The sequence below is a fragment of the Lithobates pipiens genome, unplaced genomic scaffold, assembly GCF_037356315.1.
Source record: "Lithobates pipiens isolate NorthernLeopardFrog02 unplaced genomic scaffold, aLitPip1_a1.2 Scaffold_18, whole genome shotgun sequence".
In the NCBI taxonomy this organism is placed as follows: domain Eukaryota; kingdom Metazoa; phylum Chordata; class Amphibia; order Anura; family Ranidae; genus Lithobates; species Lithobates pipiens.
In genome coordinates, this window is record NW_027507758.1 from 17,544,333 (window position 1) to 17,559,494 (window position 15,162).

A 15,162-nucleotide genomic window follows, 5' to 3' on the forward strand; every position below is an offset into this window, starting at 1 on the left:
CTTGTAATTTCACAACAGCTGGAGGACTACATGTCCCATAAGGCATTGCTCCTCACACATTCACAAGTTACTTACTGACCTGTATGGATGATGTGCTGCACTGTATTTCCTGATCTGTAAACAAATAATGCATTTTTGTATGCAGGCCAACTAATCGGCTGGCCAATTTTAATAGATTATGAAAATGGTAATTGATTTCATAATCCTTTTTTTTTTTTTTTTTTGTTTTGTTTTTTCCCCAAGGTGAAAATGTGTGTGTGTGTGTGTGTGTGTGTGTGTGTGTGTGTGTATTTATGTGGTCATTTTCACGGTCACAATAGGTCTATGGACAATTGCACGCAAACGTGCGCATTTGGATGCATGAGGCATAAATTGCTAACCAAAAAAATTAAAGGGAGAGATTTTTCCTTTTTTTTTTATTATTTTTCTTTATTTTTTTTTTTTTTTATTTTTTAAACTGAAGAATACACAGTGCTTGTTTACGTGCCTGTGTGCATAAGCACATTACAATAAATGGGCGGTATTTTAGCTCAATGAAGAAAAATAAAAAAACGTATTGAGCTTTTTCAATCTGTAGTGTACAAGAGACCTAAAAAAAAAAGTTTTTTTTCTTAAACTGCGTTTGAAATACCGCTGCGCAAACACCGTTTTATACTCTAGGGCAGGGATTTCCAAACTACGGCTATTGCTGAACTACACATCCCATGAGGAATTGTAAATCTCTGACATTCAAAGACCTGACTAGGAGTGATGGGAATTGTAGTTCCTGAAAAAAATAAAATAATGTCATATAGATATGTTTGGGGGTTGCAGGGTTTTTTTTTTTTTTTTTTTTTTTTTTTTACTAGAAAATTTTAAAGCAGAAGTGTCAGAATTGGCCTGGTTTTGAAGTACCGTATATACTCGAGTATAGGCCGACCCGAATATAAGCCGAGGCCCCCAATTTACCCCCAAAAAACTGGAAAAAATTATTGACTCGTGTATAAGCCGAGGGTGAGACATGCCTGTCCATCCCTGTGGGTCCATGCATCCGTGTGTGTCCATGCATCCGTGTGTGTCCATGCATCCGTGTGTGTCCATGCATCCGTGTGTGTGTGTGTGTGTGTGTGTGTGTGCATGCATCCGTGTGTGTGTGTCCGTCCAGCCTGCGTCCGTCCAGCCTGCGTCCGTCCAGCCTGCGTCCGTCCAGCCTGCGTCCGTCCAGCCTGCGTCCGTCCAGCCTGCGTCCGGTCCGGCCCGTCCCGTCCCGGCCCGTCCCGAGCCGAGCCTCCGTCCTTCAGCTCTTCGTCGGCGGCCATTCTAGGATTCAAAAGCCGCGCCTCCGTCGGTGATAGGCGGAACACTCAATTTCCCACTGACTGCTGGGAAATTGAGTGTTCCGCCTATCGGATGTCCGTGATAGGCGGAACACTCAATTTCCCAGCAGTCAGTGGTCCGCCTATCATGGACGTCCGCTCATCCTCATACTACGGACGAGGATGAGAGGATGTCCGTGATAGGCGGAACACAGACTGCTGGGAAATTCAGTGTTCCGCCTATCACCGACGGAGGCGCGGCCTTTGAATCCTAGAATGGCCGCTGTCTGTCTGCTCGACACGCTGATCGGGCAGACAGACAGCGATGACTCGCGTATAAGCCGAGGGGGGCACTTTCAGCCTCAAAAAAGAGGCTGAAAATCTCGGCTTATACTCGAGTATATACGGTAGTTAATTTAGAATAATTCCAGTTGTATTTATAAAGCAGATTAAAAAGCCATGCCCAATATGTAGCATAATTTAGCCACATCCACACTTTGTTGGCGCCCCCCAGAGAATTACTTTGCCCAGGAGCCAATGATACTATTAAGATGGCACTCACCAGGAGTGAGGCTTAAAAAATTTGGGGGGGGGGGGGGGGACAGGAGGCTGGCACTCCTCTCCTAATCCGCTATGGGAAGTGAGGCTTGATATAGCCTCATATAACCATGACCTACATAGTGTAATGGAAATTTGTAGGTTCTGTATATAATTGTGTTCTATTTTATATGTATTGCACAATACCCTCACTGTGCACACGGCACTAATAATGTTTTCAGTACATGTTTTGCTTTCTTTCGAGTCCTGATTAGACTTAGTCCTGCCTATATAACGCCCCTTGTTGCCATAAATGTACAATTGTAATATTAATGTGATACCTACGTAATCATGTGTATAAAAACCTTCACATGCGTCATAATAAAGGAGAACGGTTATTTGGAAAGATACTGAGAGTATCTTTTGTGTCTGTTCCCTACTGCAGTAGTTATTATTAATTTGGAGCCCACTAATCAATGAGGATAGGAGTTGCCTATCTATAAAATATCCATTTCAATAGTGATCATTTTAGGCTTTCACGCTACATGTAGCCACACACACACACACACACACACACACACACACACACACACACACACACACACACACACACACACACACACACACACACACTGCCAAGTCCAAATGTCAGTCCCCATTCACTCACCCATCCCGGGCTCCGGCAAGCCAATCGGCTATACTGCTCCCCAGATGGAGAACTTCACTCTCGAGGGGGAAAGGCAGGGTTTAGCAAACCGACTCTTTTTGCCCTGGGTAAAAAGAACGTCTAGCTTTGTGACTGCCTATGTTGATTCGTGACTGGTCAGTAGAGCTGCACAATTAATTGTTTATAATTTTTGTGTATATATATATATATATATATATATATATATATATATATATATATATATATATATAATATATGGGCTGCAACTAACGATTATTTTCATAATCGGTTAGTTGGCCGATTATTGTTTCGAATAAACGGTTAAAAACCTTAAAAAAAAGAGAAGGTAATTTTGCTGCGATTTGTATTTTTACTTCTTTTTTTTTTTTGCCAATTTGTTGTTGGGCAGATTCAAAAACACAAATTTGCCGCAAAAACATATTATTACATGCTTTTCTGCAGCTTCTCCATTGAAGTATATTGAACTAAAAAAACTAAATGGCAGAGTTTTGTATTTAAAAAAAAATAAAATAAAATACTTGTCTGAAAAAAATCATGGATATGAACGTGTCCCATAGGAAACAATGTAAAAGATCTGTAGTGTGTTTCTGCAAATAGCACCAAAAATACAGAGGTGTGACTGAGGCCTGAGATGTTTAGTAACATAATGGGGTTAAAAAAAAAACTAAAATTAGTACAAAGAGCAAATAATTACTACTGTAAGGGGTTAATTTTTTTTAATATGAGACAGTGAAAGTAATATTTACAGTAGTGATTTGCTCTTTTTGTACTATAAAGGGCTAATTTTTAACCCCATTATGTTAGTGGCCGATTAATCGATTATTTTCATAATCCATTAGTTGTCAATTAATAGATTAGTTGTTTGTTTGTGTATGTGTATGTGTGTATGTGTATATATATATATATATATATATATATATATATAAATTTTTTTTTTTTTTTTTTTTCCCGTTGATTCAGCCCTAGTCCTGGTATTACTGCACTGTGTGCTCCTTTTTATATACGCCTTCCTAGTATTACTGCATGGTCTATTACTCAGATAATACACCCTGTAGTTATTATCTAGTCCATCTTCGTGTATTGATACTCTGTATTTTTCAAGTACTCTGTCTTCGTGTTCATACACTGTGTAGCACTTGTATACTCTGCCCTAAAATTAATGCATTATGTACTTGTTACATACAGTTCTAGTATTAATATGATGTTTACTCAGTTATAGACTTCATCCTAGTATTACTACACATGTAATTACTCATACAGTACCTTGAAAAAGTTTTCATAACCCCTTGAAATGTTCCACATTTTGTCACATTACAACCGTAAAATCCCAATAAAATACATTATTGGGATTTTTATATGATGGACCTAGTGTTACTATACTGAACTCCTCACCTACTCTTAGCGATTATTTGCTAGTCATGTGGTCTTGCCTGGTATTCATACTCTTCTTCACCTTTCTGCTCCTTCTCTACCCTGGGCTGCTCCTAGAGTAATATTGATCATGTAATACTCTGCTTGTTCCCTGCAGGCTCTTGCACCTGGCTGTCATCCACAACATCCCTCAGCTGTCTCACTACTTCATCTCGCTGGCCCCCAAAGAACTCCTGGATATCCAGAATGACCTGTACCAGGTAGGTGACCTCCAGTGTGACTGCTGACCAGTAGAGCTGCACGATTCTGGCTAAAATGAGAATCCTTTTTTTTATTTTTTTATTTTTTTTGGTTTAGAAGATAGATCACAATTCTCATGGTGTAACATCATCTTCCACATTAAACAAAATAATTGGGGTAACTTTACCGTTTCGTGTGTGTGTTTTTGTTTTTTCCATTGAAGTGTATTATTCCCAAAAAATGGGTTTGAAAGACCGCTGTGCAAATACAGTGTGACATAAAATATTGCAACAATTCGCAATTTTATTCCCTAGGTCTCTGCTAAAGGAAAAAAAATATTTTTTGTCGACATGTACTGTGGCAATATCGCACTACGTTAGGGTGCCATTGAGAAATAATGGCATTACAAAAAATGCGTCCCACGTTTTTTGTGCAGCTCTACTGACCAGTCACGAATCAACATAGGCAGTGGCAAAGCTAGACGCTCTTTTTACCCAGGGCAAAGAGTCGGTTTGCTAAACCCTGCCTTTTTCCCCTCGAGAGTGAAGTTCTCAATCTGGGGAGCAGTATAGCCGATTGGCTTGCCAGAGCCCGGTATGGGTGAGTGAATGGGGACTGAGATTTGGACTTGGCATTGTGTGTTTTGTCACATGTAGCGTGAAGGCCTACATAATCACTATGTAGGTCATGGTTATATGAGGCTATATGAAGCCTCACTTCCTGTAGCTGATTAGGAGAGGAGCGCCAGCCTCCTGTCCCCCACCCAAGCCCCCCCCCCCACAAATTTTTTAAGCCTCACTTCTGGTCAGTGCCATCTTAATAGTATCATTGGCCCCTGGGCAAAGTAATTCTCGGGGGGGGGGGGGGGCAACAAAGTGTGGCAACAAAGTGTGGATGTGGCTAAATTATGCTACATCTTGGGCATGGCTTTTTAATCTGCTTTATAAATACAACTGGAATTATTCTAAATTAATTACTTCAAAACCAGGCCAATTCTGACACTTCTCATACTTCTGCTTTAAATTTTCGAGTTAAAAAAAAAAACAAAAAACTTACAACCCACTATATATAATATATTATATTATATTATAAAAATTTTCAGGAACTACAATTCCCATCACACCTAGTCATGTCTTTGAGGCTGGGTTCACACTGCTGCGGGGGGAGATCCGGATGTGATTCGCACAGCAAATCACATCTGATCTCCGTAGCGCTGCGAGTTCAGCCATACAGATAGTATGGCTGAATTCGCAGCGCTCCCGCAGCAAACTCGCACGGGACCCTTTTTTTGGTCCGCAACAGAATCGGATCGCATGGGGGTTCACACCATGCGATCCGATTCCTGTGCGAGTCGGCAGATCGCACTGCGATATGCGGACGGATCTGGGGGTGTCATTAACATAACATTGACACTCCCAGCCCTCCGCATAGGGCAGTGTGAACTGCCGGCGGGAGGTGTGCGATGCGGGAAAACGCCGCGGATTCGCGGCGTTCCCGCATCGCAGCGGTGTGAACCCAGCCTGAATGTCAGAGTTTTAAAATTCCTCATGGGATGTGTAGTTCAGCAACAGCTGGAGGGCCGTAGTTTCGAGATCCCTGCCCTAGAGTATAAAACGGTGTTTGCACAGCGGTCTTTCAAGCGCAGTTTAAGAAAAGACACTTTTTTTTTTTTTTTTTTTTTTTTTAGGTCTCTTGTACACTACAGATTGAAAAAGCTCAATACAGCTCTTTTTTTTTATTTTAATTTTTTTTATTTTTTTTGTTATTGAGCTAAAATACCGCCCATTTATTGTAATGTGCTTATGCACACAGGCGCCTAAACAAGAACCGTGTATTCTTCAGTTTAAAAAATAAATAAAATGGAAAAATCTCCCTTTTTTTATTTTTGGTTAGTAATTTATGCCTCATGCACCCAAATGCGCACGTTTGCGTGCAATTGTCCATAGACCTATTGAGACCGCAAAAATAAGTTTGCATGCCAAATTGCGCAAACGCATATGTGCCAAAATACATGCAAATGCATTCAAAAAGAAGGCTGGAAAAAATAAATAAATGCTCAAACGGGAGTATCGTGTGCAAAAGGCCTAGTGAGTTAAAAAAAATAAAAAGTAAAGTGTGTTTGTGTGTGTGTGTGTGTGTGTGTGTACACACACACACACACACACACACACACACACACACACACACACACACACTGCCTTGCGAAAGTATTCGGCCCCCTTGAACATTTCAGGCTTCAAACATAAAGATATAAAATTTTAAATTTTTTGTGAAGAATCACCAACAAGTGGGACACAATTGTGAAGTGGAACGAAATCTATTGGATATTTTAAACTTTTTTAGCAAATAAAAAAACTGAAAAGTATTGCGTGCAAAATTATTCGTCCCCTTTACTTTCAGTGCAGCAAACTCACTCCAGAAGTTCAGCGAGGATCTCTGAATGATCCAATGTTGTCCTAAATGACTGATGGTGATAAATAGAATCCACCTGTGTGTAATCAAGTCTCTGTATAAATGCACCTGCTCTGTGATGGTCTCAGGGTTCTTATCCTTAAAAAGTCTTGTCTAAAGTTTGCCACAAGCCACCTGGGAGACACACCAAACATGTGGAAGAAGGTGCTCTGATCAGATGAAACCAAAATCCAACTTTTTGCCCACAATGCAAAACGATATGTTTGGCGTAAAAGCAACACAGCTCATCACCCTCAACACACCATCCCCACTGTCAAACATGGTGGTGGCAGCATCATGGTTTGGGCCTGCTTTTCTTCAGCAGGGACAGGGAAGATGGTTAAAATTGAGGGGAAGATGGATGCAGCCAAATACAGGACCATTCTGGATGAAAACCTGTTGGAGTCTGCAAAAGACCTGAAACTGGGACGGAGATTTATCTTCCAACAAGACAATGATCCCAAACATACAGCAAAATCTACAAAGGAATGGTTCACAAACAAATGTATCCAGGTGTTAGAATGGCCAAGTCAAAGTCCAGACCTGAACCCAATCGAGAATCTGTGGAAAGAGCTGAAAACTGCTGTTCACAAACGCTCTCCATCCAACCTCACTGAGCTCCAGCTGTTTTGCAAGGAAGAATGGGCAAGAATTTCAGTCTCTCGATGTGCAAAACTGATAGAGACATACCCCAAGCGACTTGCAGCTGTAATCGCAGCAAAAGGTGGCTCTACAAAGTATTAACGCAAGGGGGCCGAATTATTTTGCACGTCCCACTTTTCATTTTTTTATTAGTCAAAAAAGTTTAAATTATCCAATAGATTTCGTTCCGCTTCACAATTGTGTCCCACTTGTTGGTGATTCTTCACAAAAAATAAAAAAATTTTATATCTCTGTTTGAAGATAGATATTATTATTTATTATTATTATTATAATATATCTATATAGATATCTATATCAATTTTATGTAAAATATGATGTTATGCCGAGTAAATAGATACCCAACATGTCACACTTCAAAATTGTGCATGCTCATGGAATGGCAACAAACTACAGTATTTGTACATTTTCTATAGTTAGTGCTTTAAAAGCTTTTTCAGGTTACCACTTCAGATTTACAGAGGAGGTTTGGTAGTAGAATTACTCTCGCTCTGACGATCGTGGTGATGCCTCCCGGGCTTCCTGATTGCCCGGTAATGGCAGGGGGAGAGGCAGTGGGAACTCCTTCTGCCACCTGTAAAAGTATTCCAGCCGATCGGGAATACTTTTACATGATGGAGAATCTCTGGCTGAAAAAAAAAATCGACACTGGGATCATGGTTGTAGCCTCAACCATGATTCCATTACTACCACCTCCCTACCAGGAGGTGTGTGTGTGTGTGTGTTGGCTGGTAGGGAGATGGTTAAATACACACCGCTCTGAGGCTTCCTGTTCATTTGTAAGCTTGAAGCATAGTAAACGGTTTCCTGTGCTTCAGTTATGAATGAACACCGTTCGTAATCGGTTAGGTACTGATCGCTCACTGTGCTCATTTGGTTTCTGATCTCCTCCTAATCCAAACTCCTCTTTACTCTGCTCTTATCTCTTCCATCCCGACAGTCTGCGCTGCACCTCGCCGTCTACCTCGATCAGCTGGAGGTGGTGGTGGCACTGCTGGGAAAAGACGCCAACCTGGAACTGCAGGATCGCAAAGGTGACACGGCTCTACACGTGGCCTGTGAGAACCAGCACCTGGACTGCGCTAGAAACCTCTTGCGGGGCCCCAGGGGGCCACAGAACTTGCAGCTACAGAATTGGAAAGGTAATGCAGCTCCTGGGATCGTGTGGGCAGTACTGCGGCAGCGTGGCTCGGCTGCGCGAATCACCTTTACGTCGGTAACAAACAGCCACTAGGGGGTGCGCGCGCCCCCTCTCTCCCCCGACCCGATGCGAGTGCCCGGCGATCTCTATCGCTGCGGGCTCCCGCGATTGCTCAGGGTACATGGAGAACCGGCAGCTGTGTGTGTAAACACATCGTTTCCGGTTCTCTATGCAGGGAACTGTCAGATCGTCTGTCCATACAGAGTATGAACAGCGATCTGTTTGTTTCCCTGCACAGTCCCATCCCCCCTTCAGTTAGAACACAAATTAGGATACACATTAACCCCTTCACTGCCAGTGACATTTTTACAGTAATCAATGCAATTTTAATCGCGCTGATCTCTGTATTGATGCCAATGGTCCCAAAAATGTGTCAGAATTGTCTGCCATTATGTCAGTCACGATATAAATCGCTGATCGCCGCCATTACTAGTAAAAAAAAAAAAAAAAATTAATAAAAAATGCCATAATTCTATCCCCTATTTTGTAGACGCTATAACTTGAGGTGATCAAATACCACTAAAAGAAAGCTCTATTTGTGGGGGGGGGGGGGAGAGACGTCAATTTTGTTTGGGAGCCACGTCGCACGACCGCGCAATTGTCAAAGCGGCGCAGTGCCGAATTGCAAAAAGTGGTCTGGTGTTTGGCCAGCCAAATGGTCCGGGGCATAAATTGTTAATATTAGGGTTGCACCACCAGTGCCAAAATTCGTGCAAATGCTCTGATACCTTCAGGCTTGGGGGATTTAAAAAAATATTTTAAACTGTATATGGGGATATTTTATGGTTTTAAGTTTGTGCGCCTTTTTACTTGGGAAAATTTTCTGAGCCACTAACCAGGCCTTTAAAAGTTACTCGCCACCAGTTGCCCCGCCCCTAAACACACCCTAGTAAATGATCTCATGAAATTTCGCTGTTAAATGTTTTTTTATGCAGAATTAAAGTTGTTGTTCATATTTTATTTTTGCAACTTAACAATATTAACATAAAACCATATCGGTGCCCATCAGTGAAGCCGGGATCAAGAGAGGAATCGGGAGGATAGTCGGCCGGATCATACACAGCGGGGGATCTCCCGCTGTCACACAGCTGGTATATGAAACACTAGACTGACAGCAGCCGGTATTTTCATATACCAGCTGTGTCACAGCGGAAGATCCCCGGCTCTGTGTGATCCCCGCCGGCAATCCTACTGACCGTTTCCTGGCTGATCGCTTCTGGCAGAAGCCCAGTCCGCCCTTTCTCCACACTCGCCCTCAGCTAATTTCCACTTGCCAAATGCAAACAGGCGAGTGGAAATTTTGAGGGCTGCCCCTGATGCCTACCCTCCCACTGTTAGTGCAGTTTTGGCAAACCCACATTTCTCCAATGCACACAGCCCACCTCCTTCTCCACTTGCTGCCTGCAGGCTAGAGAGAAGAGTGGTCAGCTCAGGCGCCATACATGGGCAGCGTGATTCCCAACAGTGGCCCTGCAAGCCTCCCCATCCCTCCCAATATGTTCCTAAAGCCTCCTACTGTTTATGCAAATTAATAACTGGCTGACCGTACATTCCTTTTTAATAATGTCCACAGCGGGAAAAGCCTAAAAAATGAAAACTAATGCAGCCACCACATCTAATGATTGATGAGCTGCAATATATGATGTTTTGGGTTTAATATTGCTTTAAACGTGGTTGGGTAGGTTTTATGGACCAGAACATGTAATGAAGAGGCCCTCTGCCTTCCTCCCTCTCCTTCCCTTAACTTCTCATTGTTTGCATTACTGACATGTCTCTTCTCTCTGTAGGTCTAACCTGCCTGCACATCGCCACCATGAAGAGAAATCTGCCCCCTCAATCTCTCTTCTGCTGGACAGTGGAGCCAATATCAATAGTCAGGTATAGCCAACCCCCAAATCCTATCTCTGATGTTCTGAAAAAAAAAAAAATATATATATATAATTTTTTTTTTTTTTTTTTTTTTTTTTTTTTTTTATTTCTGCCCCCATTGTGTACATTCCTGTAAAATGATGTATTTTCTGCAACTTGTTAGTAAATTGCCGAGCTGCTGCTGTGTCCCATTCAGAAACGCAGCCATGGATCGGCCATGCCTCCTCTTTCTCCTCATTGGCTCACTGACTTTGACTCCAGCGGGAGCCAATCTTGTCCATTGCTGTGTCCTCAGCCAATCGGGAGGGAGAGTCCCAGACAGCCAAGGATCTTGAGCAACATCGCTGGATCAAGGTGGGGCTTGGGTAAGTATAAGGGAGGCTGCCTGCACACTGAAGGTGTTTTTTTATTTTTTTATTTTTTTTTTTTTTTTTTTAATCTTCTTGCATAGAATTCACCTTCTGCCTTTACAACAACTTAAAGTTCACACAGGAACAGAGCTGTCGCTTTATTTTTTTTATTTTATTTTTTTTCTCCTCTTGGTGTGAAGAAAACTGTCATTAGAAGTGACTCGTTCAGAAATGAAACTTTGTGCTCTGGATTGAGACAAGTACACACTATGGAGGGATATGCTTTGTTCGTATTTCACGTCTGACGATGCACCACCCTCCTGGTTTAAAGTGGTTGTAAACCTCAAATGCTTTCTTAAGGCTGGGTCTACATATATGTTATACATAACATGTGAATGTGACTGTCTTTCAGTGAAACCGGTTCGCACATGTGTGGGGAGGCTGCAGTGCGGTTTTGAAAAGGGTCCTGTGCGTTTTTGGTGTTCAGTTCAGGTGCAAATTCAGGGAAAAATTTTGCACCTGAACTGGTGAACAGAAACCTACAGGACTCTGGACTGCAAACCGCAGCCCCATATATGTGAACCTGGCCTAAGGCTACTTTCACACTGGGGCCACCCGAAGCATTGGTGCCGCTCGTTTTTAGTGGTGCTTTAGTGCTGTTTAAGTGATGCTTTTTCGCCATTAGCAGGACATTTTTGTAACGTCCCGCAAGCGCACGGCCCCAGGGTGAAGGCACTCAGGCTTTCACATTCGGGCAGCATGGGAGGCCGTTTTCAGGCGCTATTTCTAGTGCTAAAACCCCTGAAACTGCCTTGGTGTGTGAGGGTTCGAAGAGCTTTTTTTTTTTTCCTCAGTCTGAGGGGCGACTCCAGCAGGCTGGATGCCTCCTCTCATCCCTATTTCTCCGCCCTCATGACCACCTGCCTGTGCTTCCGGAGCATCTCAAGCAGAAATAGTTGTTAGAGACTTCATTCTGGCTAGCTGCCCCATGTGACATGCTGCTTGAGGACCTCCTATGGAGTGAGTGTGATTAGCTGCAGCTACCATAGGGAATCTCACTACCTGTCTAGTATCGGAATACACAAACTCTAACTTTGGGAGTGACCTCTGCAGGCTTTGTCAGAGCTGCTGTACGCAAGCGACTTTCCAGTAATAGGCAGCCTTCTGCAACCTATGGCCGGGGGGGGGGGGTTTTATTTATTTATTTATTTTATTTATTTTAGGTTAGTACATCTTTTGCAATACAAGCGCAGTTCCCCCGTCGTTTCTCCCATCCGCGCACCCCCCCCCCCCCCCCCCCCCCCCCCCCCCCCCCCCCCCCCCCCCCCCCCCCCCGGGGAAAAAAAACACAGCAAGTACAGAAAAAGTGTCTTTAAGTGGAGTTCCACCCGGAAGTGTATCCGCTTATCTGCCTCTTCCCAAGCCACTTCTCCCTCTCCAGTGCCACATTTGCCAACTTTTCATTAGGGGGGGAGCAAGTACCTACACCACTTCCAAGAGATCGCTATCAAGTTTGGCTATGACTCTGACTCCCGGGGCCCACGTCATTGGATTTCATTGACAGCAGTGGGAGCCAATGGCTTTGCTGCTATCCTCTATCCAATCAAGAACCGAGAACCCTGGGCAGAGACAAGTCGGGTCAAGTTCCAGGGCTCAATTGAGTTAAAAGATGGGGGCTCTGTGGATGCATTAAGGTGAAAAAACACTAAGGTCTAAAGACCCTCTTTAATGCTTTCTATGCATCCTTTTTGTGCTGCAGCAGTCCCCCAGACCCCACTTTTTACTTACCTGAACCCGATTGTTCCAGCGTCTGGGGTTGAGCACAGCAGCTTCAGCCACTGTCTGGGGTCCTTATTGGCTAGATTGATAGAAGTAGGAGCCATTGACGTGGGGGGGGGGGGGGGGGATGGGGCCCGAGTCCTGCTGTCTGTGTCAATGGGTGTAGCAGCAGGACTCGGGAGCGTGCCGGAACGAATGCCCCCCCCCCCCCCCCCATGGAAAGCGGCTCCCTGTGGGCTCACTCGAGCAGAGGAGGAGCCAGGAGCACCATGGTTTGGGGGGGGGGGGGGGGCCCAGAAGAGGAGGTTAGGGGCTGCTCTGCAAAATCCTTGCACAGAGGAGGTACGTTTTTTTTACATGTTTGTAAAAGCCTTTTTGTTTTTGTGCTTTTGTTTTTTCTCTAAAGAACAATCACTTTAACCTATATGGTTGCAGCATTGCTCAAATGCTGTTGCCTGCTGGTTCTAAGCCGGAGAGCTTAGCGATCATGTGATCGCTCAGGTCCCCTCTGAACAGAGAGCGGGGACAGTCAGTCGCTGCTCACTGGAGTGCCAGGCAGGAGAGGGGATGGTTGTTCAGGCATCTGGGGGGGTTTCCTGACATTGTTGGGATATATTTAGAGACTGGAGCAGCTCCGTGATCTTAGCCAATGGGTCAAGTAAGTGCACTCCTGGGACCCACAAGAGGCGTAAAGCCAAAAAAGCTTTGGCCGTACTTCTAACACCTGTGTAAGAAAGATGTATATGCTTGTCTTCACATGACCAGACTGGGGTAGGTTGATGTCCCGTGTCGGCCAGCAGCAGCTGCATGGGAAAGGAGGGAGCGCTCTAACAACTTCTGGAAATGCCTGAAGTGGTGACATCACCCATAGGCTTCAATGGCCATACCTTGTTGGTGATCTTTCCTCTCTCTCCTACAGCTGCCACTGGCTGGCTGACATAGGGAAGCTGGATCATGGGAGAGTGGCAGCCTGAAAATAGATAAGTTGTATATGTCTTTCTTACATAGGTTAGTTGGCACAGTTGTTAGGAGGGGGGTGCTGCAGTTTTAAGGCTAGTTGGTATAATTTGGAGACCTCTGGTGTCTTGGGGTGTCATTCTAGGCCCATAGTCCAGGATTAGACATGTTGGTAGACCTTGTCTCTCACCCATTCACCTTTTTGCCCTACAGGAAGGTACCAGCGGAAAGACTGCCCTGCACCTGGCTGTGGAGATGTTGGATTGCCAGCTGGTTGCTCATCTTTTACAATATCGCCCTCATGTGGATGCTTTAATGTACAACGGCTGTACTCCCCTCCACCTGGCTGTTGGCAGAAAGGATCTTGAACTTTCCAGACTTTGTGCCAAGCTGGGGCAGACATCTTACAGAGAAACAGAGAGGGGACACTCCTCAGGACCTGGCAGAGGGAAATAACCTGGTATGAGCATTAACCTATATTGTTTGTTGTGTAAAATACCTAGATTTATAAGCTAGAACAGTGGTCCTCAACCCTGTCCTCAGGGCCCACTAACAGGCCATGTTTTATGTTTTACCTTGGGGGAGATGCAGAAAACTGCAATCACTGAGCAGCAGATGATATCACCTGTCATGTATTTCAGTTATCTTGCAAACCTGGCCGGTTAGTGGGCCCTGAGGATGGAGTTGATGACCAGTGAGCTAGAAGACTGTGGCTTTGGGCTATTGCATTCTACATAAGATCCACAACTTGTGTTCTGGTGTCAGCTTTACAGTTGTCATTTAATCTTATATTTTTAACCTTCCCCAGTTCTTTCCTCCAGCCCATCAACGTGCTAATGAAATTTTTTACCACTTGCCGACCCGCCACAGTACATATGCAGCAGGGTGGCACGTACAGGCATCCTCATGTATATGTATGTCCTTGTGTCTGCCCCAGTATTCGACAACCTTCGGGGTCAGTGAGGTGGCTGCTATCCATAGGTTGTGAGGTGGGAGGTGGCTGCTATTCATATCCATAGGGGGAGGTGGCTGCTATTCATATCCATAGGGTGGGGTGGCTGCTATCCATATGGGATGGGGGTCACTGGGGTAGCCATTATCCATGGGGTGGGGGGCAGTCACTAGAGTGGCTGCTATCCATGGGGTGGTGGGGGTCACTGGAGGGGGGGGGGGGCACTATCCATAGGGGATGGAGTCACTGAGGTGGTAGGTGGCTGCTATCTGTGGGGTGGGGGGGTTGTCGCTGAGGTGGCTGATATCCTTGGGGTGGGGGTCACTGAGGTGGGAAATGGCTGCTATCCATCGGGGTGGGGGGCGGGTCACTGAGGTGGCTTCTATCCATGTAATGAGGGGTTACTGAGGTTGTTGCTATCCATAGAGTGGGGTCACTGAGGTGGGAGGTGTCTGCTATCCATAGGGTGGGCTCACTGGGGTGGCCAGTGGCTGCTATCCATAGGTTGGGTTCAGTGAGGTGGCTGATATCCTTTGGGGGGGGGGGGGGGGTCACTGAGGTGGGAGATGGCTGCTATCCATGTTGTGGGGGGGGGGGGGGTCACTGAGGTGGCTTCTGTCCATGTAATGGGGGGTCACTGAGGTTGCTGCTATCCATAGGGTGGGGTCACTGAGGTGGGAGGTGGCTGCTATCCATAGGTTTGGTTCACTGAGGTGGCTGATATCCTTGGGGGGTCACTGAGGTGGGAGATGGCTGCTATCCATGTTGTGGGGGGGGGGGGGGGGGGGTCACTGAGGTGGCTGCTATCCATA

At 44.9% G+C, this 15,162-nt stretch overlaps 1 protein-coding gene across 1 annotated transcript in view; it reads left to right on the forward strand.

Annotated features, from left to right (window-relative positions):
* Positions 1-13,879, forward strand: part of NFKBIE (NFKB inhibitor epsilon) — a 35,063-nt gene extending 21,184 nt beyond the window's left edge. Inside the window, 7 exon segments of the mRNA XM_077485402.1 lie at positions 4,049-4,151; positions 8,183-8,384; positions 10,231-10,268; positions 10,271-10,321; positions 13,612-13,771; positions 13,774-13,818; positions 13,821-13,879. Coding sequence (XP_077341528.1) covers positions 4,049-4,151; positions 8,183-8,384; positions 10,231-10,268; positions 10,271-10,321; positions 13,612-13,771; positions 13,774-13,818; positions 13,821-13,864 — 643 coding nt within the window. The 3' untranslated portion in view covers positions 13,865-13,879.
* The last annotated feature ends 1,283 nt before the right edge of the window (positions 13,880-15,162 follow it).